General features: G+C 37.2%; 1 protein-coding gene across 2 annotated transcripts in view; it reads right to left on the bottom strand.

The window, feature by feature from the left end:
* Positions 1-24,896, bottom strand: part of ctnna2 (catenin (cadherin-associated protein), alpha 2) — a 323,748-nt gene that overhangs the window by 28,000 nt on the left and 270,852 nt on the right. For both annotated transcript variants that reach the window (XM_008413693.2, XM_008413702.2), the window contains exons 11-13: positions 21,671-21,827; positions 20,060-20,260; positions 7,194-7,345 (exon numbers count right to left, since the gene is read on the bottom strand). In XM_008413693.2, the coding sequence (XP_008411915.1) occupies positions 7,194-7,345; positions 20,060-20,260; positions 21,671-21,827 (510 nt within the window). The remainder of the gene's footprint in view (positions 1-7,193; positions 7,346-20,059; positions 20,261-21,670; positions 21,828-24,896) is intronic.

Here is a 24,896-nt window from a genome sequence, read left to right as displayed (position 1 = left end):
GCTTTGCAGTTGCAGCTCTTGCTGCTTAGCGTCATGGTCGTGCTGGAAGGTGTTACAGATCGTACAGTCTGTAACAGGTTTCCTTACAGGATTGCTCTATTTTTAGCATCATCCTACTTCCCACCATCTCTGACCAGCTTCCCTGCCTCTACTGGGAATAAAAAGCATCTCCACAGTTTTCCACCACACATAAGCCTCTTTTCACAAAACATTTTTGCCATAAATCCCCAGGGATGAGCTCCCTTTGAGCTCCGTCTGGCCATTCATAAATCACAAGTTGAGACAGTGACATGACTTTTCAAAATTAGGCTGCTGTGGCGGGTGTGACAGGAGATACCGCATGGCATGCATGTCAGCACTATACATAGAATTTGAAAAGAAAAATATATTTTGCATTTGCCTCTCTTCTATAGACCAGACTGATTGCAGGACTACTTGTCTTGTTGACAGTCTCCCACCTGAGCTGTGGACCTCTGCAGCTAATCCAGAGTTACCATGTATCTCTGTAAGTAATGCTGTCCTTACCAAGCCTTTCACTTTAAGTAGACGACCATGTTTTGGTAGGTGAGCATACTCTAAATTTTTTGATGAAGGCCTAAACAGTGATCTGCAAGAAGGTGTTTAATAACCTAAGGACACTTTACTTTTTTTTTCAACTTGTTGAGGCAAGGGTCGTGGAGTAGAGGCTTAAAAACGTTAAAATCATTAATTTAAGCTTTCTTTGTCCTCATAATTATGTAGTGCGTTGGTCTGTTAAGCACTGTAAAATCTCAATAATTTTTCAGATTTTAATGTGATGAAATAGAAAAGCGGTGAGGTATGAATATGTGTTTCTATTGATAAGGAATATGAATGTTAGACATAGTAACATTTTCTCAGGGACTGCTTAACATCAGCTAAGGATATCTTTTCTCGTTCCGCTCGTGAGTATGAAATGAAAAATTATGGCACAGGACGGGACTATTTTCCCGTTTAGTGTCTGGTCGGTGTGATTCCTGTAGGAGTTCATCTACAAACAAACAGCTTCAAGCAAACTTTGCCTCTATCTCTGCATGCCATGCTGGCTTGGAAGGTAATACAGCCAGCCAACATCTTTTGGTCTGTTTGTTAGGCTTGCTAATATCTCCAGGCCCCTGATGTCATTGTGGGAGTTGGAAATGATGTTGCTTATCTCGGTCTCCTGCTCTCTGTTTTAGCCACTAGATGTTATTCAACTCTCACACTGGTCTTTTTTAGCCACAGGCTTCAGCAGCTGCAAAAAGAAGTCGAGAATATTCACACACTACCAGCACATCATTCGGTTTCCCTCGGGAAATGTCAAAATGCCACTGAAACCCAACCCTGTCTTTATGCCCAACATGATGGGCCTTTTTGTACGGGACTAAAGAGTTCTGGAGTGGTGACCGACTGTTTATAATATGAGCAAAACAACATTTGGGTAAGTGATACAAAAAGCAGCAACTCTTCCATTTTATTATGGAAGAAACTACCTTAGCCTACATGAGTCATGGCTCGACTCCTTCCACCTGTGGCCTGGCAGCTTTTGCGACTTTTCTGTTTAAATGAGATCCTGTCCAAAACGAGTGTGGAGTTCTGAAGTGGTTACTTATATAACTTGTGTGTCAAATGCGAAGAGATATTTGACATTCTGCTTTAGCATGAGCTACTGAAAGGGTCGGTGAATTCAACTGGAATGATGTCAGTCATCTCCAATTTTGCTAGTGTTAGTTTGTCATCAAACAACATAACCTGGTGTTAATGGTCATCTAAGAATAATGACATGAATTTAAATGATTCAATGCACAATAAGGCATTAAAACAGTTGCTATACAGTTAGTCAATGCCAAGCAGTGTAGCTTTTATCATGCTGTCATTACAAGAATATTTCTAGAAAAATGGGAGGAAAGCCTGCTTTTTAGGAAAAACAGATTTAACTTAATTCATTTTCATGCAATAATGAATAAAGTGCCTTTTTGTAGTCATAAAAAATTTCAATTGCATTCCACATTGACTTGTTGTTTTGTTCTGATCTAGATTGGGTCCAGGGTTATAGAATAACTGCTCTAGCATATTTGGCGCTTGCTCCTTTTCAACGCATCTTTTCACTCTGCATGGCTACAGTCATATTAAATATTGAGCAGGTTTCATGAATTAAGACTGAACAGAGGAACACTCCTTCTCATTGGTCACAGCTCTGACTAGTCTTAGATCCAATCTCGTCTCCAAGTTAATTCTACTATGAGTCACTGAATAAATTTCAAAAAAGTAAAAAAGGAAGTAAAAAATATATATTTGTTTAGGGCTTTAAAAAAAGTGTGTTTTCTCAATGTGAAAAGATTGAAAACTGGAAGAATATAGACTTAGGGGAAGAATCAGTTCTTGTTAAGTTGCATGTATTTTGTTTCACAAACAGTGTGTTGCAGATTTGCACCATTTCACCCTGTTTTATTTCAGCTGCTTCACACATAATTGTTAGGTATGAAAGCAATCAGATGCAAAAAAGAAAAAAAAAATCATGGCAACAGTGATTCCTAACACAGAGCTGCTAATGTCACTGTAGCTACACTTTATCCAAGGAAGTGGCAGATTTTTGTTCTGCAGTTTCACTAAAGCAATGTGACACTTGGCCTGACAAAAGCGATGCTTGCTCATACATAAAGACCGAGAAAGAATGCGGCCCCCTCATTTTTTTCAATGAGGTCACTGTGTGACGCAGCCGAGGTGCCAACTTAGAGGGCCAGTTACCAAGGAGACCAGGCACTTATGTGAACATCACGATGGGATGATTCCGCTGTTTACCTTGTGGTCATTCTAACAGAGGATTAAACTATTATGGGTATTATGATAATCTTACAAGCTAGTGAAACTCCAGTTTCTCTATTGCAAAGCCATGAGAGGTATTAAATAAACCTTTAAACTGAATGATTATAAAAATAGCTCTAAGTTATTTTATCATTTCTGGTACCTTAAACAACACGATCTAAACTAAGCAGTGCTTTGGATTCACTAGCAGAACAAGTCAGCGTTGGGCCAATCACCGGGCCCCGGTCTTTGATGGAGAGAAACATAACCACAGCATGATGTTGCCACGACTGTGTTTTACTCAGGGTTTAGGGATGATGTTAGTTTCCGAACACAAGGCTTTTACTTGTCTTTCACTGACCACGTTGTCTTCTTTTATGAATTAACTGTTTCCTATTTGACTTGTTGAAAACTTCTAACAGGATCTTTAAAGAAAACCAAATTTCCGATCTCACTTGAGGATCTCAGCCTCTTTGTGCTTCTCTGACTGCTTTCTCTATTGGTAGGTTCGCAGTAGTGCTAGACACTTTACCTTTTTATATGATGCATTGAGTAGTGCTCCTTGCATTAAACTTCTCCAAAACTTTATCCCCATTGTTCATTTTGTTCTTAGACTATTCCTACACACCAGGGCTTGATGTTTTACTCATATATATACTTTTTTTTCTTTTACTGAAATCATATTTTTTTGGTGTGGTTGTTCTTATTTATTAAAAGCAACTGCAATCACACTTCTGTATACATGGTCTATAAACCAAAGCAACCCATATGTGTAGCATCACACAGCAGTGCACTGTTTACAGAAGTAAAATTGGAATGGTACCATCTACGGGTTGATTTTAAAGTCGTTGAGGAATGGTAGTATTGTCACAAGACTAAAAAAGCTACATAAAAAAAAAATACACAACTGATAGCGATGGCCTTCTGTGACACATTATTTGCAACTTCTGTTTGGAATCATAGTTGGAACCAGGAGTGGTAGGATTATAACGTAATGTGCTTCACTGACACAGACTTGCCTGCGTTCTCAGAAGAAAATCAGTATCATCGATCTTCAGTGGCCTAAAAGTTGGATAAAATGCAGCATGACTGTTCAGACTGCAGGTATTTTGAAAACTATTAGATACATATCAAATTTAGTACCACGTACAGAGAAGGCACAACTCCGATTTCATATCAATGAACTGATTGGAATTGGGCTGTTCAGAGGGCCATGAAACTAGTAGTTTGATCAGGGTCTCATATGAACAAAAAGAAGAAACTGGATCTGGACTGCATTTTCCTGATGTATGAAGATTTCCTAATATTCTCCGACAAGTCCCTGAGATCTTCTGGTTTGTACTTAAATTCAATTACACTTAGGCTGATTGTATTCATTCTACTTTGGTAACTTCTGAAGACAGTTGTTAGAAGTGGATTTTAGTTATCAGAAAAAAAAGACGTTAAACATAAATATAAGTCAGTCTTTTCTTCATAAATATCCTGTATCATTTTGCTTGCACTTAAGAATTATGCGGTAACTTTATATTGTTCTATTACAGAAAAGGTTTGTGATTTTAACATGACAACATGTGAATAAAACGTATGGGTGTCTCTGAAAGGCACTGTAGACCGGGCCAGCTGACTGAATTTCATCCTCTGTTTAACACTTGCTGCTCTATCCAGAGACATTTCTGAATTTACATGACCACATTTGAGACATATAGGTCATCATACAACTATGTTTTAAAGTTTCATTATAACTCAACTTCTCTAAACCTGCCTGGAGTTTTATATGCTGTGGAAAATTGGCTTCTTAATCCATTGAATTCTCATGAGATCTTTAGTAGGAAAAGTATAAAAGAGCCTAATACTTGGTTTAAGTGAGAGAAAAATTAGACTATGAACACATAGGAAAAAAAAAAAAAAGTGGGGCGGAGGGGGCATTACACATAGAACCAACATTTCCTATCTGTATGACAGAGCCGAACAACAGAGAAAGCACAGATCTTCCAAGTTGTTTCCACGGAAAGTAATTGAACTTGGATGGGATTATGAAGCCAGCTGGTCCCGGGCAGTTCAAAGCTGCCTGTTTTACATTATTTACCAACATCAAATTATTTTCCATAATTAGATTTTTTTCCACAACTGCATTGGGAATCCTTCCAGCCTGCATAACGTTGAATAAATCTATTACATGCTGAAAAGAGGAGGGTCAGTGTAGTGTGAAAAATGTACATTCTGTAACAGAGTGGAGCTGTTGCTTGTTATGAAGCTTTTTTTTTGTTTTTGTCTCGACAGTTTTGAAAACAAACAGATCACGTGAATGATATATTTTATTTGTTCCTTTACACATTTCCTCATCTTGCATGCTGGTATGGTTTTGTTATAAAATATTTTACATCTATATGTCGTTTAGCAATTAAAAAGTACTAGTGGTGTTTAAAATGTTGATGTCCTGTAAGTACAAATTTGCATCATACTGGAGCTAACAATCAGATAAAAGAAAATAACATTAAAACTTTTAAGTTCTCTAAAATTTGAGCCTGTATGACCTACACAGAGCAGATTCTTCACATGGTGAATAAAAGTGGGTTGTCTGTTAAGTAGTTAGGTCTTCTAGTCATTGGCTAGTCACCAAACAGAAGACCTGACTAATTAGTTAGTGAATATTGACTGGTTATTCTTGTGTTACTCTTAAGATAACACAATGGCAGTGCAATAGTCTCACAATGATTATAGAAACAAAGGAAGATCAAAAACAGACTTTTCCAGATTTTTAACAGATGAGGTCAAATATCTTGGACATTACCTCACTAGTGATCTCTCTGACAATAGAGATTCCCAGAGGCAGTGATGCAAACTTTACAGGCAGACAAATGTACACCCATACGTTTTACATGTGCTCCAGAAATGTTAAAGTTCCTTTGTTCAAAACTTTTTGCTCACCTTTATACGCAGTCCATCTTTGGCACAACTATAAAAAGAACAGCATGCAGGGTTCGACTGTGCCACACAATTCTTCTTTGAGAATATTCTTGAGACTCCCAAGGCACAGTAGTGCGAGTGAGATGTTTGTGAATTGAGGCGTTAGATCTGTGTAGTTGATATCAGGCACTGTGTCTACACACTTCTGTTTAGAGTCATGAATCAGCACAACTGCATTATACAAGTCCTGGTCTGTCCTAAGATTACCTGAGATAAGTATAACTCTAAAATGTGGATGCACTAGAGCTCCTGCCTACTGTGTTTTTTTTTTTTTTTATGAGGTAGCCATAAGGGCAGAACTTTGACTCGACAGGAAATTTAATGTTGTTGATTGTTGATTCAATGTTGCATGACCCTGCGTTTTTGTGTTTAATGATGCAAAGCACTTTGAAATGCCTTGCTGCTGAAATGTGCTATACAAATAAAATGTGATTGATTGATTGATTGATATGTCTAAATAATCTGTGACGTAACCTTTTTATTATTAGCATTATATCTTTATTTTCCCTTTTTTATTTCTACAAAATAAAAAAAATGCACAGAACTCTGTGCATTTATTAAAGCTTGAATGCTTGAATATGAGTGAAAAATAAGCATGTTTATTTTTAAAATTGAACTTGAGAATCTTACACTGACAAAGTGCAGGCAGACTGAAAAATACTTCATATTTTGCTTTAATATTAACCTGGTTCAAAGCAGAATTACTACTTGACCATTTAGTAAAAGGACATAATATTCAGCTCTAAAACAATATACAGTAAATTTATTTAAAGATAGCTAACCCCTACCTGCCTTAATTTATTAATTCATTTTTTGTGTTTTTGCAGAAGTTAAATTTAGTGGAGAATGCAAATTGCATATACAGTTATTGAAATGTAGGTATTTAGGTTGGAAAATTTCTGAAATTAGACATACATGCTCATAACTCCTAACATACACCACCTTGGTTGCAATAATGCTGGAATAAGTTTGACGCAAATTTGCAACAACAAACACATAAATGTACCCATATCAGGCACAACATTATGACATGAATGACCCTGATTATCTCTTTATTATGGGACTTGACATGGAGATAGGGGTCATATGTTTGGCAGCAACTTTTAATGTTGTTTTAAAATGTTATACGCAAACACATCTCTGGGCAAGTTTAAGGACTTTAGTAAGCAGGACAAGTAGGTGGTTCTGTAAGGGTTGGTATCTCTCAAAAGTTGGTTGGTATCTCTCAAAAGTCCAAGGAAGTAGAAGAGGTGAACCAGTGACAGGCTCAAGGGTTTAACAATACACATGGGGAGCAAAGCCCAGATTGCTGTTTCTGATTAAAATGTATAATACAAACTCAACTGCAACTGTGAGTTATGGCTAATTGGCAATGGATGGAGGATATCTGGGTGAAATTCAGTGAATGCTCTGGATGAACCCACCCGTATCATAAGGACAGCTTTCCTGATGTCACGGACGCCGTCGTAGACCAAACGGGATGCATCAATGAATTCGTTCTCCTCAAAGGCCTGTGGGGGATTTGTGCTCAGCGCCTCGATCGCTACTTCCACCTGTTCAGCAAAACGTGGCATCACTGCAGAAGAAAAAAGCAAAAAGACATTTGGTAATTGTCATCTGCTTCTTTGAATTATAACAAAAGTGCTTATAAGTAAGCACCTTCATAAGTAAAACTATTCCTTTCAATAACAGTCTGGTGCCTGGTCTCATAGTGTAATTGTGTGCATCTATGACTAAATAGAGAGATAAGTATGTGGGCTAATGTGAGGGTCCAGGCTGTCAAATCATAATGTCAGTGAAAGGAAACATTCATCAAAGTCCTTTTGAGCCAAACAAAAGCCCTTAAAAAACCCTTATTGACCACAAAAATGGCTGGTTTTGTTCTCGGCATAAACTGCTGGGAGTTGATGGAGGAGCTTTATGCTCTTTGTGTGTTTCTGCTGAATTGTGATGAAGCTGAATAGGCTCTTAATATTCAGGAATATTGACTTTATGTTTCAATATTTAGCAGGCCTCCTTTCTATAAGATCTTCTGGGGAGATTAATAATAATTGTGAGGCAGAAAAAACTAATCATAACATTAGCAGCCATTTACAGAGGTAGACGGTAATCAGACAGGAAAGATTCTCACATATTCTTTACAACCGAGGGCTTTTTCAAACTATAAATGCTTGCAACAGCAATACACACTTAAATGTGATTCTAGTGTACATGTAATTTGTTATGAAATCCTCATTCTGCACATATTTTAGTACAAAAATGACAAGGAAGGATGGAGAAAGGATAGCTCATTTTGTGAAAAAAAAAAATAGTTTACTTTGAAAAAATAAGCAGCAAATATGTATGATTAAAGATTGATTTAGTTTTCAAAGAGCAAATACCTGGATTGATTTAAAAGAACATCGCTTTTGGAGGGAAAAACAAATTTAATGAGGACAGATGGATGATAAAATAGAAAATATGGGGAAAGACCAATAAGGTACTGCAGCTTGGCTTGTGGAGTCTCACCTGAAAGCCAACTGTGTGGTTTCATTATTATTCTCCACATTATCCTGCTCACTTACATACAAAGCAAGCAAGATCAATTTCCCCACTTGCACTAAAGGTGTATCCGCAATGTACCTATTTGTTTGATGTAAAATATACTCTATATTTCACTAAACATAAAAAGAACTACAAAAAAACTGTGCCTTTTTCTTTTCACTTTTAATTCAGTTTAATCCACTTACTGCAGAAGCGTAAAATAGGCTTTTGGGAATTGCTGGGAAGGCGATTTAAATAGAAATATTTAAATGTTCTCCGAGCTCTTAATGAGCAAAGTTGCTGGTAAGAAGCAATTTCACTCATTCCAGTTGAAAAATGATGAAGGGAATTAAATGTGACCGTGTAGGAATGGATTTTTTCACCCGCCAGGCTTAAATGTAGTTAAACTGAGAAGTTATGGAAGTACAATGAGTGCGTGAAAACTTCAAAGCAGAGGCCATATGCCCTGGTGACGTGCTTAACGAGATGTACGGAGCACAGTCTCATCCTTTTTTGATGCATAAACCTTAATTCCACATCCAAAAAGCCCAATTTAAACACAATATTATGACAGCTAAAAGCAAATAATGTTACAAATGAAGCTAAGAGACAGCAATAATCTATAATATACGGGCCGGTTCAAAATCCTCCCAAAAACAAATGACAAAGTTGTGTTAAATTGGATATGTTGAGTAGTTGTGAATTGTGGCTAAACTGAATCAAATTAAATCGCAATATTCAAGTTACTCCCTTTTTTTTTTAATAAAACTACTTCAAGGGTAGAACATTGTAAATGATAAGATTTAAGGTGATGGATTTTCTTTGGGTGAATCTTACATGAAATATTTGTGTTGCTAAGGGGTTTCTTGAATGTTGTGACTAATGACAAAAAAATGTACTTTAGACTTAACTAAAGTCTGCACATGTCTGCGCAAAGAAAAATATTTAAGACCGTGTACATGTACTCTGTATCACACCGTAAACTGCTTGGCAGAAAACAGTGTTCACATCAGACTGCTTTGAATGCAACACCAAGCTGATAAGGCTGGGAGTCACGCAACCAGTAGCAAGGACGCGCATCAGTCAAACCGCCACTTTGTGCAGCACTTACAGTTGTGCTGGTGGAAAAGAAGGTGCCCAAATAGCTCATAAAACTTGCTCGTATCCACTGGGATAGTGGGAAATGAAAGGATTTATCACAAAAAAATTTAAGCAATCAATACGTTCGACTATGAAATGTCAACCATTTCATAGTCTCCTTGACTAATACAATATGCACAGTACGTCTGACTACACCGGAGAGTTAAGAGTGTTTTGACTTATCAACGGTAGTCTGATGGGTTACAAAAATACAGGAATAACACAAATATAAGACTGCAAGAACAACACAAATGTAAGATTTAATTTCGCACAACCCTGCCAGTGGATTTGCCTAAGTTGGTATGAAATGTTACATCTGAAGCAGAACATGTATGAATCTGTGTCTGCAATGAGCAGTAAATAATTTGAAGGGATTCTGGTGGCCCCTGTGGTCCACAGCTGCTGCATACTTTGTTAAAAGCTTCCTGTTAACTTCAATAATTCCCTGCAGCCATCTGAACACAGCAGGACCCATTTGTTGACAAATCTACGTCGTCTAAAATGAAAAGAACGGCCCCAGAGCTCTTTGCCATTACACAAGACCATCTACTGTGTTTACCTTTTCTCAAATCTTTTGCAAATCACTGCTGGCTCTCATTCCATTTAGTACTTAAGGCATAAATGTGTCACATTATAGGATTGTTTTAACTGATTTTCTGAGTGGAAAAGCCTTTGAGAAAGCAGGACCGAGGTGACTATACAAACCAAGATGTGTTTTGAAGTAGTTGTATCTTCATAGCAGGGCATTTTCTTCCAGCTGCACATGCCTTACAATATCACAAAAAACATGGTTTACTTGAGAAGATTCTCTTTATTTCAGAAGCTTTTGCCATTATGTGTCAGTGCAGTTGGCACAGATGTTACAGGGCAATAATATTAAGGATGTGACTCATCAACAAAATGAGACTGTTTGCGCAGTTTGTTTTCTGGTATCTTTATAATTTACAAAATTCAACGATTAAAAACTCCCCATCTCTAACGACAGTGTAGCAATGTCTTTATTAGCCTAATGAGCACATCCGCTTCCAAATCTGCTGAATGTCAAACCCAAACAGGAAATTCAGGCATGTGAATCTCAGATATGCCTCAACAGAAGCCAATCAGGAAATGTCATGGGACCGCCCTCCCAATCAGATAGCCAGAAATAATCTGCAAGACAGGAAAAACAAAAACTCCCATACTGCGAAGCTGGACAGGAGAGGAAAGAGCACAGGAAGTGTTGAACACTTAAACTGTTGTAACAAATGTGGCCACAGGGCTTAAAACAGCAGTTTACAATTTATCTAATCCTGTAGGAAACATTTTGCCGTCATTAGCTTCCTTTACTGTGCTCACATTAAACTCCAGCCAGAACAACTCTTCCCTCATTTGCTGCCTGTATCGTTTTACTGCGCAGTCATAAAACATAAAAAAGTAAACAAAAGCAGAAACCATTTCCAAGTATTATCCGGAGATCAATCCTACCTTAATTATCAATCTGGCTATACATTGCGTTTGACTTTTACAGAGGATAACTGTGATAGCCAACTTGTTCGTCATGATCATGTGATAAAATTTTATTAATTCAGTTGAAAATAGCCAGCGGAGTGTATTATAATGAATACAGAATTGCTCCAGATATGACTGATTTATGCACATCTGGGAAAAAGAAGGGTGGTTCGTGGGGTGAGAGAAAATTGCTGAAGAAATTTATCTGGTTCTAAAAATGTATCAGGAAGGCATAAGGATACTCAGTGCAGATTGATGTGTATTGAACTGTATAGCAGCAGAACACCAAGGGAAATTGTATTCTCAGACGGCTTTAGCCCTTTTTTTTTGGCAGAATAATGCTCACAGCTGCAAATCAAAAATAGTTCAGGAATGGCTTGAGGAGCAGAACAATGAGTTTGAGGTGTTGACTTGACCTCTAAATTCCCCAGATCTCAGTCCAATCAAGCATCTGTTATTATCTGTGGGACAAACAAGTCAAACCACAGAGGCAGCACCTTGCAACTCACAGGAGCTGTGACTAATGTTTGGTCCCAGATACCACAACGCACCTTTAGGGTTCTAATGCCGGGTCCCCAACACCCAGGATGTATTGATGTCAGGCTACTTAGTAAAATAACAAATATATACAGTAATTTCCACTGCATGATGAACAGAGTGGCTTGAGTTTGAAACTAGCAAGCATCAATTTGTTTCTGTTGGTTTGCATGGCAAGTAACAAGATAGGCAGTCAAAGGGAGCAGGGAGAAAAGCACGTGAGCCACATGGATGAAGCAGTTTATAGGCTGACCAAGAGGAGAGTTGTTAATTTTGTGCTAATACAGTTAATTCCCTTCCTACTCCAGCACACCAAAAATTACATTAGAGAGCAAGTTTGATGTGTGTGCAAAACGTGGAGGACCCTTGGTCCAGTGGAAAGTGTTTTGCCATTTTTTCCCCACAGGCATGAAAATGGAATAAAAATTTGGCAGTTATACGGCATTGTAAAAAAAAAAAAAACCTTCCAGATCTTGATCTTTTCTGCTTCATGCCTCTCAACAAACAGCGAGCGGCAAGAGAAGCCAACTCAGTTTCTGCAAAACCAGTATGCCGTTTTGCTCTCTGCCCACCACAATCACAAAAATTTGTCATTTTTCATTTGAATCTTTGACCTAACAGCTCCAAAGACCTTTGGTCTAACCACAAACCTCATGCTTATGTAACGCTGACTGGGTGAAAACTAGCAAAAATCCTCCTTTCGGTCTCTATCTGGTCTTCTCTCCCACAGCGTAATCTTGGTTAAAATGTTTTTGCAACATTCTCATTCTGCCCTGCTCGTCTCATAGTAATTTCCTCATCAGCACTCTCTTCTAACTCCCGCCTCTATTTACACACTGATTAAGGGACCTTAGCTCTTCTCCTTTCAAGCTTGGAGTTTGCTATCTGGCTGTCATTTTGGATAATACCTCTTTTCCCATCACTGTAACAATGGATGCAGATTTAAAAAGTGACTCAGCCAGCTGGGTTTTTCACACATATGGACCAAATAAGGAGGCCACTTGGTGTATTCAGAAAGCACACGTTGTTCTCCCTGTTTCTAGTTACTGTCTAAAAATTGCAGCATTATTTCTGGCTTTAAGATTTTGGTATGGAAGTCACATAATTTTAAACAAAAAGTATGACCCAATTTGTTGAGTTAGAGAAAAGATTATTAGTTGACTGATTATTCTTCACAAATTGCCATTTTACACAATTCAACTTTTTCATCAGACTTCCCTAAAGCTCTTTTACAAGTCAATGATAAACAGATGATGTATAATATTTTCAACAGTAGTTTGTGTTAATAACTTTGTTTATGTTTAAGTAGCTGGTTACAGAGTCAACATTCGAAAATTGACCAAAAATATGTCAGTCAATATTTTATGCATTGTATGCATAAATTGTTATCAAGATTTTAGTGTGCATCAATACTAGGCAAAATCCTGCAAAGGAGGTGTGTAAAGGAATATTAAAATCAAGTTTCTGTATGTAAATTGGTTGTGGAGCCAAGTTTCAGAACATTTTCGGTACGTTTCACTTAAGAGAAACAAATGAAACTCTTAACCCGGTTACGTTAAATCAACCTGGGGCTGAAACGGTCCTTATTTGGCGCACACAACTGTTTCTAAATTGGGTTGTTTGTAACACTTTTGAAAGTGTAATTGCAAATAGTTTTGTCTAAAGTCAGTGAGGTGGATTTACTTATTAAGAATGTTGGAAAAAAAAAACATTGGTTCTTTAGGCTATTATTTTAGAGGGAGAAAGTATGAAGTGTCTTTCCTCGTATCCCTTAAGTCCCGCCTGCATTTCCTTTTAGTGCAGTTGATCCACTGATTTACAGGCATGACATGTGGGAGGCACGGTGACTGTATGTGTTATTACTCACAGCAAAAGCCTGGTTAAATCCCATTTTCTCCAGCCCAATGTAATAACAAGGAGCGACTCCCCCCTTGCTCAAATGGCATGGTGACAAAATATGGACCATATATCAGTTTTTAATCTTCTTTCTGCAGGCTTCACATTAATGAGCAACTTAAAAAAAATGCTCTGTCTTTTTGAGGGGCTAGATTATTTGAAATACAGAGTGTTATTCCAGGTAGGAAGGTGTAACAGAGAAGGAGGAGCATGACGGGGGTAAACAGTGAGAAGTCATAACCACTTTCCCATTAGGCTATTGATTTTTCAACCTCTCAAGGACAGGCTTCTATCCCAGACCTGACTGTCTGTCAGGAATCTATGGCAGAGCCTTGCACAGCACTCCTTGGCTGCCTGAGCTCTGCCTGAGCATAAATCTGACCAAGCTCAATGTGTGAAGGAGGGATGGGCAAATTGAGACAAGGTCAAAGGGCAAGTACTGCAGTTGTGGTGAGCATAGTGTTGGTGTGGCAGCTGTCAGAAATGATAGGGAGGGAGTGGCGATTGGCATGAGTTGCCATGGGCATAAACAGAGGAGTAATCAAACAGCACCAATAGACACCTCAAAAACTGGCAAATGTACAAACATATACAGATGGGGCAAAGGAAAGAAAAAGTTTGACATTTGCACAATAATCTGAAAAGGGATAAACGGGGAACAGCATCAATGAATTCCACTAAAATCTCACTGAGATCGCTTAGTGAAATCTTTGGTGACAGCTATTGATTCTCTTGGTAGAGTCTAGTTGATTGGACTTGATACCCTCTAAAAAGTGTGCGGTCCTATATCCTTTTTCATTGTTCAGCAACACTTAATCATCTTTCCCCCCAGCTATAGATTTCTCCTTGACTGTGTTCAGATCCATAGACATCAGGTTCAGGGAAGGACTGAGGGGAGAGGAAGGCAAAAGTTCACCAGGATCAATAAGTGCTTTATGGTCCAGATAAGAAGTGCATGGTAGCACTTACACCCATCCCCACGCCCCACCCCACAAATACTACCACTAAGAGGCGAACAGGAATAACAACAGCTCTTCATCAAAGACAAATGTGAAGCCAATGAAACACTGGTCTAACACAACTGCTGGTTCCTGGACTTGACATCTCGATTAGAATCCAGAATCGTTAAAATTTAAGTGATATTTCTCCCTGAGGACATCTGACTGGTCTACTTTTTGCAACCGTCTAGACTGTATTATCCGAGTTCTGACCAAGCTGCCTAATGTGACCAAGCTGTTAAATATGCTCTAGATTAGTTTTTAAAAAAATATATTTTTCACAGAAGAAATGTCACAATAAAAACAAACATTTAGGAATAAAAATCACTGTATACCAGTTTCAAAATAACAGAGTCAATGTGGCAACTTCATATGTAACCATACTTTGATTTTAAAGATAAGAAGTATTTGGCTAACTGTGCACAGTTCAAATAGAAAAAATAACAGCGTTAGTGATAAGCATTACATAATACTGTAGTCATGATGACGATCATTACTGTTACAATATCAAGTAAATAAAATTGGAATGTTTTGCATGGCTTTTTCTTCATTTAAGGTAAATGTGAGACTCTCTAATCTTTGAGTGCTTACAATTTTCTTAATGCACAGTATTTTAAGCAGCTGCATTAAAAATTTTCACAGCTATAATTTCTAAATAATGGATACCCATGGATAGTGCTTCAATGTGCAGACCCTCCTTTGTCAAAACTACAATTATAAAAGTGAATTGTTACTCAAAAATTTAAAAATGTGTTTTGAGCCAAAATCTGAAATGTCTAATGCTTTGGAAGAAACTGTCCAACAGATAAAATGTGAACGAATCAATGAAGCTGTCAGGTTTGTGATAAGAACATTTTCTGCAGCCAAGTGAACCCAGAATTATTCCTGGTATTTTTCTTCATTTTGCCAAGACATCCCCCACAAGAGTTGCTGTTTTTCTATGGACATCCAAAATCTATCATTGACGATGACAACCGTGTGAACTCTCTCTGTTTCTAAGTATTTAAGAAATCTGCCCCATTCTGCTACTTGGCAAGTTGCGAATGTGAGTTCAGCACCATCACACAGATTTGAAAATAGGGGAAATATCATTGGTCCAATATACATTTCCTGTCCAAGAAAGATGACTTGTCAGTGACAGGTGAGCATCACCATTTCAAATACATGAACTGGTCTGAACTGCAGCAATGAAGCAGTTTTGTTGTCAAAAAAGTTGGCTTGTCAGTCCACAGACATCATGTTAGCTGTGGCAACTGTCACTTTTTATTCAGAGAATCCTTGCTTTTGTGCCAAAATGTATGATCTATTTATTATTATCCAACTCTATCTGATAGTAATACCAAGTCTGAAATTTTAACATTTTGGACATTTTTGTGCTTGCTTATTTTAATCTTGGTCAAAAGTAACTGTACATTTTTAAAATCCAGAATGAAGAAAATAGATTAAAACAGTCAACTATTTAGTTAAATTTTTTTTAGTTGGATAGCATTTAACACATCAGAATAGCACAAAGCATAATTGCAAATTAAAAGTCAAATGATACATGCTTTAAAAATTTCTTTGCAAACAGAAATCTGAGAGGGATGGTATGCATTTTTATTCAACCCCCTTTATTCTCATTCCTAAAGTTAAAATCCAGTGCAACCAACTCCCTTCTTGAATTCATCTTAATAATAGAGTCTTCCCGTGGGCTATTTAACCCATGTGTTATACAGCTATTCAGTGAACATCTCAGGGGTTTATTAAAGACCATTAGTGAACAAACAGTTTCGCCAAGATTAAGGACGCACCAGACAGATCAGGATAAAGTTGTAGAGCAGTTTATGCTCTACAACCCTGTAAGTACCACACAGTAGTCACAGCACTTCTCTTTCTACATATTTTGCTTTGCTATACCCTTGGTTGAAATTGCAATAAATTAACCTCTTTAATCAAAATTGTACATACAAATGGTCCATTAGGACTGTGGACTGAGGTTAAGCTTTTAAGTCATGAAATGAGCAATGATGGCAGAAACTCCCCCCAGAAAATGTGCAACTGTAATTGCAGTAAAGGTAAGTTCTTCATATTCACTTAGGAGGGTAATTATACATGCACAAAACACTTTAGATATTCATTGGGGGAAAAAAAAAAAACAAATTTATTTTCATATAATAACAATATGCACTGATTTGTTTTGGCTTATGACAAAGCTACAAAAATACAAAAAAGTTTTTGACTATTAATGACTTTGCAAGCATTTATATAACTTTTGGCTTCTGTTTCTCTTTATGAATCAGACTCCAAGCTGTTTTAATTTTCTAGCTGAACAAATTCTGCAACTGAACTAACAATTGAGCATAATTACAGGGTTGTAAAATATCTCATCTTTGTAGGGACATTGAGGTACCGCCGTCAGACTGGTGGAGGAAAACCACTAAATCTCATTTAGACTCTTAAAACCAAAAAAATACATGTTGAACTGAAATCAGTGGGGAACCAACATAATGGTGAATCATCAAGAGTTCTCCATTTGTTCTCGGTAATGCTGACATGATGCTTCTGTGCCACGCTGACTATTGAAACAAGATACATGCTCCCTTCAGGATTAATAGAACAGCAGCGTAATTATCAAGTCAAAGTGCTCAACAAGGTTATACAGTTGCATAAAATTGACCTCAAGTGTTCATCAAATATTGCCATGATATGCCATCAATTAATTACCCTAATCAATTAAACTGAATTATGCAGTAACAGATCACAATGTCCTTATATTGCCTTATAACCAACAGTGTAAGTAGTTTATTATGGTGGAGCTGATCACCAGGAGAGGGGCGTTAGACAGATGGCTTTCCGAGCGCACGTGACTCAACGAATGCTGTTTGCGACTTATCAGCTAATAGGGAGGGGAGCTGATTGTGTCTCTCAATTATCCTGGCAGATGAAAGTAACGAGCGAAACAACAGATATACCGCCTCGCTAAATGGGCTCTAATGGGAGAGGTAGAAACTGGAGCGGGGAGGATGGTAGAGAAAGGCGGGTGGAAAAAAAAAAAAAAGTAGAACAGCAGGGGGGTGGGGGTGGACAGAGCATAATGGCCTGTCAGAAGATGTTCTACTTTTTTTGGTATACAGGACGGATTGTGGTCAGATTTTATTCTTCTATACCGGTAATGGATAAATGACTTCTTTCCTTTCATCCTGTGGCTCTGTTTTGTCTCCTGCTTGTGACAGTACATTTTTAAAGGGCATGTTCAAGTATACTTTTAGGCAATTTGCACAGCTCTTACAGAGAACAAAAATCTTTGTAAGAAAAACAAAATTCAATGCGTTTCTTCTCTGCTTGGTTAGTCTCTTTCTTTAATGAACATGATTATAAAACGTTATAGATGACTGTATTAAGAAAATCATTAGTTTGCTTCTACATTTCTAGAGCATGTATGTTTTGCAGGGCTATTATTTCACATTTAGAGCCACCAGTTTTAATGCGTACACCATTTTAGCTTTCCGTACAATGTAATAAAAACAAACAACAAAAAAAACCCTCTCATTTTTGCTTTTAACAGTAAAATAATGCTTTCATTACATGTTAATCCTGTTAGGGATGAGTGTGCACATCCATTTCAGCAGGCTGCAAACATTCTTACAGAAAATATTGCAAGCATTGCTATATTCCATCTTCATCGATCACAGGCTCCCCCAAATGTCCAATCAAATTTGCTCCTCTGCCCAGTGTCACCTTTTAATAAGGTTGTAGGCTGTGACAGATGCCATTATTTAAAAAATGCATGGGTGTAAAAACAGTGACATGCTATAGTTTTGGTAGATATGGCATGTAGTCTTTCCTAAAAAACACTTTTACGTTTTTTTAATCTAGCTGTTGGCAGATTTTGACAGAATGTAGTCAAATATGGAGGGTTAAAAAGGACAAGATTAAATAAGTAAATGCATCATTAAATCATTAAATAAATCTAAAATGAAATAAATAAATGTTTAATTATATGTATAAATAATGTATTTAATATACAGTTAATTTATTCAAATTTGTCATTAAATTAGTAACATGCAAACTGATGAAAGTTGAAGCAAGTAATTCTTTAAATGTGTATTTAATCCTTTCCTGGTTCCAGTTCCCGTAGCGTCACCATGACATAATTTTATCTTTCAAACTCGCCCCTTGAGGTTGAGAGGCGTTGCTTTGGGTGGGGCTCACATTGATCTTCTGAACTCCACTACTTTAGCCTCATTCTTTGAAAATCATGAAATTAAGGATTCTGGTGAGCTTTCTCGTGAGATTTTACAATTAGTTGACAACATAGAAGCAGGAGATTGTTGTTCAGATTATGTGGCGGATGAAGTCAAAGGGGTGACTGAATGGAAGCATCGCGGCATATAAATCGCAAAATCTCTCCAATAAGGTCCAAAGGAAGTTCATGAAAATCCTGTATTATACGTTTGTGATTTATAGAGAACAGATGAGGCTGGCGATGTATCAAAGCATACATCCTGATGAAGCTTAGGACCTTCACTTTTGGACCGTCGAATGAAAGAAAAATTAAGAAAGAACTAAGTGGTTCTTGATTCACTTAATTATATTGATTGAACTAAAACTGTGGTTGGTGAGGCTTGGTTAAATAATTTAGTGTTATGAATTAGCAAGTTACAAAAAACTTTTAGGTTGTCTGAATTCATCTGGTTTACTGCTTTTAAATCTAAACTAAACGTTCTTGAGGTCTATTCTATCGTCCTTTTATAGCTTCTTTTAACCGCCTATTTTTTGTGCTGTATTTGTTGCTGCCTTTTGGCCTGGACTCCCTTCAAAAAGAGGTTTTTAATCTCAGTGGGTTTTTATCTTGGTAAAATAAAGGTAACATAAAAAAAAAAAAAAAAACAGCACACAGATGCACCCCTGCTTGGTCACCCCTGATTACCATTATTCAGACTTAAAGGTTTCTTCAGTGACTGATTTTAGTGAACCAACTATTTAAAATCAATTTGAAAAAAGAATCACTTAGTGCACTCAAAGGTAAAACCATTCTGATTCAGCAGTTCTTATTTCCTCTGTTCTCCCATTTTGTTAAATTGGATACCAAAGATACTATTTTCCTTCCAGTAAGAGACTATATGTGAAATTAGGACACATTTCTTCAGTCAGAAATCCATCTGAACCTTTTTTGTGAGCTAAACATCAGTTGAATAAATATAATACTTAAACAATTCAAATAATCTTTTAACCTAAGTGTTTACTTCATACAGCGTTTTCCACTGTTCATTCTAAATGTGGTGAATTCTCAAAACAGAAAAGTCTGGCGTAAAGTACATTTTTCTACTTTACTTGTGACAAGAGGAATTTGTTCATTCTGCCTTGCCTACCACAGAGATAAACTTTAGTCTTCTAAAATAAGCCCTGACGCTGCAGAGAGAGAGAGAAAAAAATAACTGATGAAAAATGGACGGGCGCCAGAACTGGTAGAGGGGTTCACAAGTGGTGTCCAGCTTTTGTGTTAGAGCCAAGACACTAATCATAAATGTGGGGAACTGAGCATTCAGCCAGAATTGAAAGCTACAGTAGGTTTCAGAATATGAACCTGGGGTGGGGGGGTTAGACTACTGTATTTGCCAAACGATTCATAGTAAAATATGCATTTATAAGACATGACTCAATGATGGAGTGTGAAAATAATATGTTCAATTATGGCTTCTTATGCTACACCACTGTTGTGCACTAACCGGTTTCTGACAGGAGCTTGATGGACTCCAGCACGCGCTCGGTGTAGACCCCAGGTTCGTAGTTTTCCATCTCAGCGTTAATGATGTGGACCACACGGGCAGCTCGTCCACGAATGGCTCCAGCAGTTCGGTCGAGAGTGTCCACATCTCCTTCTTGCAGGGCAATTACACATTTGTTGACATCCTCAAGGATGTGGTTCTCTGGAGAGAAAGAATGAAATTGGTTTGAATCAAACAAGAGAGACCATACCTTCTTTTTTTACCTTCTCCTTAGAAGCACAAATACTGTCTGATATCAAGATTACCATGCATTTTTTGGGACATGTCAGGACATGGCATTAACACTGCAACTGTAAGATGCAAGTTATGCCACACATATTGAATGCATTTATAAGACATGACTGATGGAGTCATTGAGTCATGAGTCAAAATCGATGCGAGTGCTGATCACAGAAATGACCAATTAATAATATTACTCTGTCTTGTCACTCTATGCAGAAGCTCTGTCTGCATCGATGATTCCCTCACCTCAGCCTGCCAGATGCTTGAAAGATTCTAACAGATTTTTAATTAACCCTCCTGGTATAATGCATACAATTATGACATTTATAACTGTGTTATACACTGTTCCTCTTTTAATAAGTCAAAGTCTAAATGTTTCCTAAATGTGAAAACAATTAAATGAGATTGTGACATCTCAAAAAAAGTCATATATATTTTACACCTTTCATCCTAATACACAAATACTAAGCTATAAAGATCTACTGATGTCCCACAAAATTCTTTGCATTTCCTTAACATTTAAACAAAAGTTTAAATATATATACATATACACATTTAGTTCCAAGGAAATATCAAACTAATTAAACAACAAAACAATTGATCAAATGGGAGATGTCAAAAAGGGAATCTAAAATTAACAAACTTTTATTCTAAATGTTCTCTTTCCCGACCATGAGTTACTCTGCACTCTTAGTAATAATGCTTTATTTTTTTACGCCTTAATCGGATTTTCAAAATGATATTTTCAATTATATTTCATCTTCACTCAGCTTAAGTAATTTTCAGTCCAACAAACTGAACAGAGAATCCACACACTGTGCCGTCACACAGTAAGCAGATGAAAATATGTTACTTTTTCTCCACAGGGATTTCTCCACATGCGCAAATTCTGCACCAGCAGTTCAGTTGCACCGGTCTGTGACCCATAACTCTTAAATGTTCTGTAAGCTCCCAGACAGTGAGACGCATTGAGTACGATGTCCATGTGAGAGATGATAATCATACGGGAAAATATTTTTGGATTAATTTCGTTTCTTCCGTGATGTATTGCGTATGCTCGTATGCACCAAGTCATCAAGTGAAAATGACAGAAGGCCTTCAGATTTGTCTATCATTGTTTTAAAAAGCCAGTCAAACACAGAAAATATGTGGTTAATGCGACTCCCTCCGATCTAAATGTATTTACTTTTGGTTTACGTTCATGTAAGTAAAGAATGTCTGGTTTGTTGCGTCTATTTCTAAATGAGCAAAGTTTTGAAAATGGGTAGATCTTTTTGATCTTCTTAAACTCCACACAACAATCTGGAAATAATACGTGCCGCTCTTTACCTGACACAGACAGAAAGTCGTCTACAGATGTGATGTCATCCACTGCTTCAGTCAGAATGCGTACTTGCTTCTCCCACTGGTCCTTGAACACGTCCATGTTGTCCTGGGCCACCTTGCTTTGGGGCCGCGCGGCCAGAGTGAGCGCAGCATTTATAACCTGGAAAGGAAGACAAATTGTGTTGTAGTGCATTCCACATGCATATGGCGAAAATAAAACAATCTGTGTACATTACTAGTTCTCTTTGATTTAGGATATGTCTTAATGTATTATTAAAAGTATGTCTTTTTATTGCCACAAGAAACAGCATAAGTAATAACCCTGCAGTGCTCCATTTGAAACTCACAATCCACAGTCCATTATTTTATAACAAAATAACCCTTAAAAGTAGATCATGTGGAACTTGTCAGATGGTTGGACATGTATGTTAAAAAAGAGAAAGAAAAACAAAACAGCACCGCTCCTATAGCCTCAACATGTACAGTTGCAGTATATTCAGCTCAGTTAAATTGGAAAATCTTGAACTGAAATATGGAGCTCAATCTTGCAACATTTTCTGCTCTCACCGACTCTTAATAGATGTCTTAGCCAACTTCGATTTATGTATGGGAGCCCGAAGTGTCACAGTTGCATCTATATGACTTGTAAATTGTAGGTAAAGGCAAAAACAGGTCAGCCATCTGAATAAACCCAAAGTGAGTGGCTTAAAAATATAATCCAGGATAATCATGGCTCAAAAGATTCAGATGAAGGTTAGAATGCAGTTTTGTACAAAATGGATTTAAGCCTCGCCACGAAAAAATTCATATATTCAATAGGATTTCAATTTTTTTCCCATCAAACTGTCTTTCTTAATGTTTTCTAAACCTGTGTGGAACGAGGCGGCATGCATGAATGACAGCATTGTATATTCATAGAGGATTTACTGAGAATTGTTTTCAGCTCCACATTATAGTCAATACCCTAGTTACTACTGCATTTAGTGGGACTGCATCAAATTAAAGGGAAATTCTTTGGTGTCTTTGATTTAAATTGTATGTTAAAAAAAACATTGTGCAAGGTAAGAACCAGTCTGGCCTTAAATATGTAGTAAAATGAAGACTAATACTGTAAGCAAATGACTGATAGGTTCTCAGTGCAACCACCTGCTCTGAAATGAATAATAATAATAATGAATGTTGTCATATATTGTACCATTTTTAAATGTAGTCAAACATAAAGTAGTAGTCATTCATTCATTGAAAATCTTAAACTTTTTCAAATTTTATAGTGCTAACCTTTTTCAAGATTAGCACAAGATTAGCTGCTAATCTTGAACTACCTAAAACTCTATTCTTTTTGATTTTTAAATTATCATAATGACTAAACAAATTTAATCACACTACAGCATGCACTCAAACCTGACATTCAGCAATATTCAACAACATTTAATTTTCATGTTAGAAAATAACAGTTGTTTAATAACAGAATAATACATAGAAATTTAGAAAACAAAATAATCAGAAAATCCTAAAGGAGATCTGACACTGCCATGTCAATCTGAGAAAATGATTTTGGAACAAAGAGCTGTGAAGTCTTCGGCGCCTGACGAGGACTGCAGCCCATCTGCAAGGCCATCTTGTGCCACGGAAAACAACTGCCTACATGCTATTTACTGCTTAAAAGTGATTTTCTCTGACAATTTCAAGACATGGCCTTGAATCCTCCCACTCATGCCTGAGGTCTGAAACTGCTGGGGCTTCAGTGGTAGATGCAGGCGGGAGCAGGGAGGGGGCTCCGGATTTGTGCTCCAAGAGATTCCTTCCTAGCAGTCTAACCAGAGCAAGACATTGAAGTTTCTTACAAATCTCTGTGAACTCCTTGGCCTTTTATTGGCTCAAAGCCTGAGTCCTTCACCAATAACTAATGCCTTGGTCCCCAACAACTCAATCCATCCTAATTATTATACAAAACGTGCAGAGAATGATGCTGTATTCAAGAGAACTAGGAGATACGGGACAGATGATGCAATGTGTTCATTGTGAATGAACACATTGTCAAGTCAGACTGACGACTGACTTGACTTGAAGGTTATGTATTTTAAAAGACATGTGACAACCTCAGTTCAGGTTGTGGACTGCTACCAAAATTGTTTTAATCCAAAAACAAAACAAACAGTGAGGTACAATAAGATACGTTTCTTAATTAATTGACAGATCAAGCACAGTGAGTATATTAAAACATCACAGTGCACAAAATCTAACCGTTGCCAGTATTAAATGCTACATTTTTCACACAGATTGACATAATTAACCTTTTTTTTAGTTCCGCCAAATCTTCAAAGTCTTTCAAATAGCCTTTGTTTAGTTTACCTTGCTATCCCCAGGCAACCACAGTTTCCTTGAATAACACACAGTAAATTGTCAGAACTGGTTACCTTGGTAAAGTTTAAGACCATTTTAACAAAGAGAAAAGCTTAAAGAACTTATACTGTGACCTAATTCGCAGCACCTATCTCTATTAACACTATAACTAAGAAACTGCAGAGAAATTGAATAATGATAAAATAATTAAGAGTCAGTATTTATCTAGCTAAGTTGCTTTTGTGTAGCGCTCTTCTGTATACCTTCTGTTTCAATATATTTTAACGTAAATCTTCCTAAAAGAGACATTTTCTCTAGAATGTGGCAGCAGGTGTGTTTAAGACAGTGCTATATGTAGAAGAATAAGGAACTTGGGCTGAACTGACTCAGAATAGATGAGGGGGAAAAAAAATCACTCTTTGTTGCACTTCCTCTTTGTTCCTCTTTCCCCAGTCACAAAGTCTGAGTCGATTATGTTTTTTAATCCGTCTCTGTTGAGCGTGTCCAAGGGGTATCAGGAGAAAATTCTTTCCCAAGTTTTCAGAGTTAGTGGGTTATAGAGGGTGTACATAGCGGAAAATGAACATTAAAGTCTGAATCTTAACTTCAGCTTTTCTTCTCTATTTCCACTTTTCATTCTGCCTTATGTCCCATGTGAAAAGGATTACCTTAAACCTAGGAAATAATGGACCAGTTTTAACACTGTTTGTCTGTATTCTGAGAAATGGTGCTTCAAGCTCGTTCAATCCATTACTTATAGATATTCGTTGAATTCTGCATATTATGACTTTTTTTCTGCCATTTCAAGTTGTTCCATTTTATATATATAAAAAAAAAAAAATTCCCTTCTCACCCTCCGCGGGTGGTCTGTTTCATCCTCTGAGCT

Source organism: Poecilia reticulata, linkage group LG1 (genome assembly GCF_000633615.1).
Source record: "Poecilia reticulata strain Guanapo linkage group LG1, Guppy_female_1.0+MT, whole genome shotgun sequence".
Taxonomy (NCBI): domain Eukaryota; kingdom Metazoa; phylum Chordata; class Actinopteri; order Cyprinodontiformes; family Poeciliidae; genus Poecilia; species Poecilia reticulata.
Note: the sequence above shows the minus strand (reverse complement) of the source record. Positions and strands in the feature narration are given on the sequence as shown.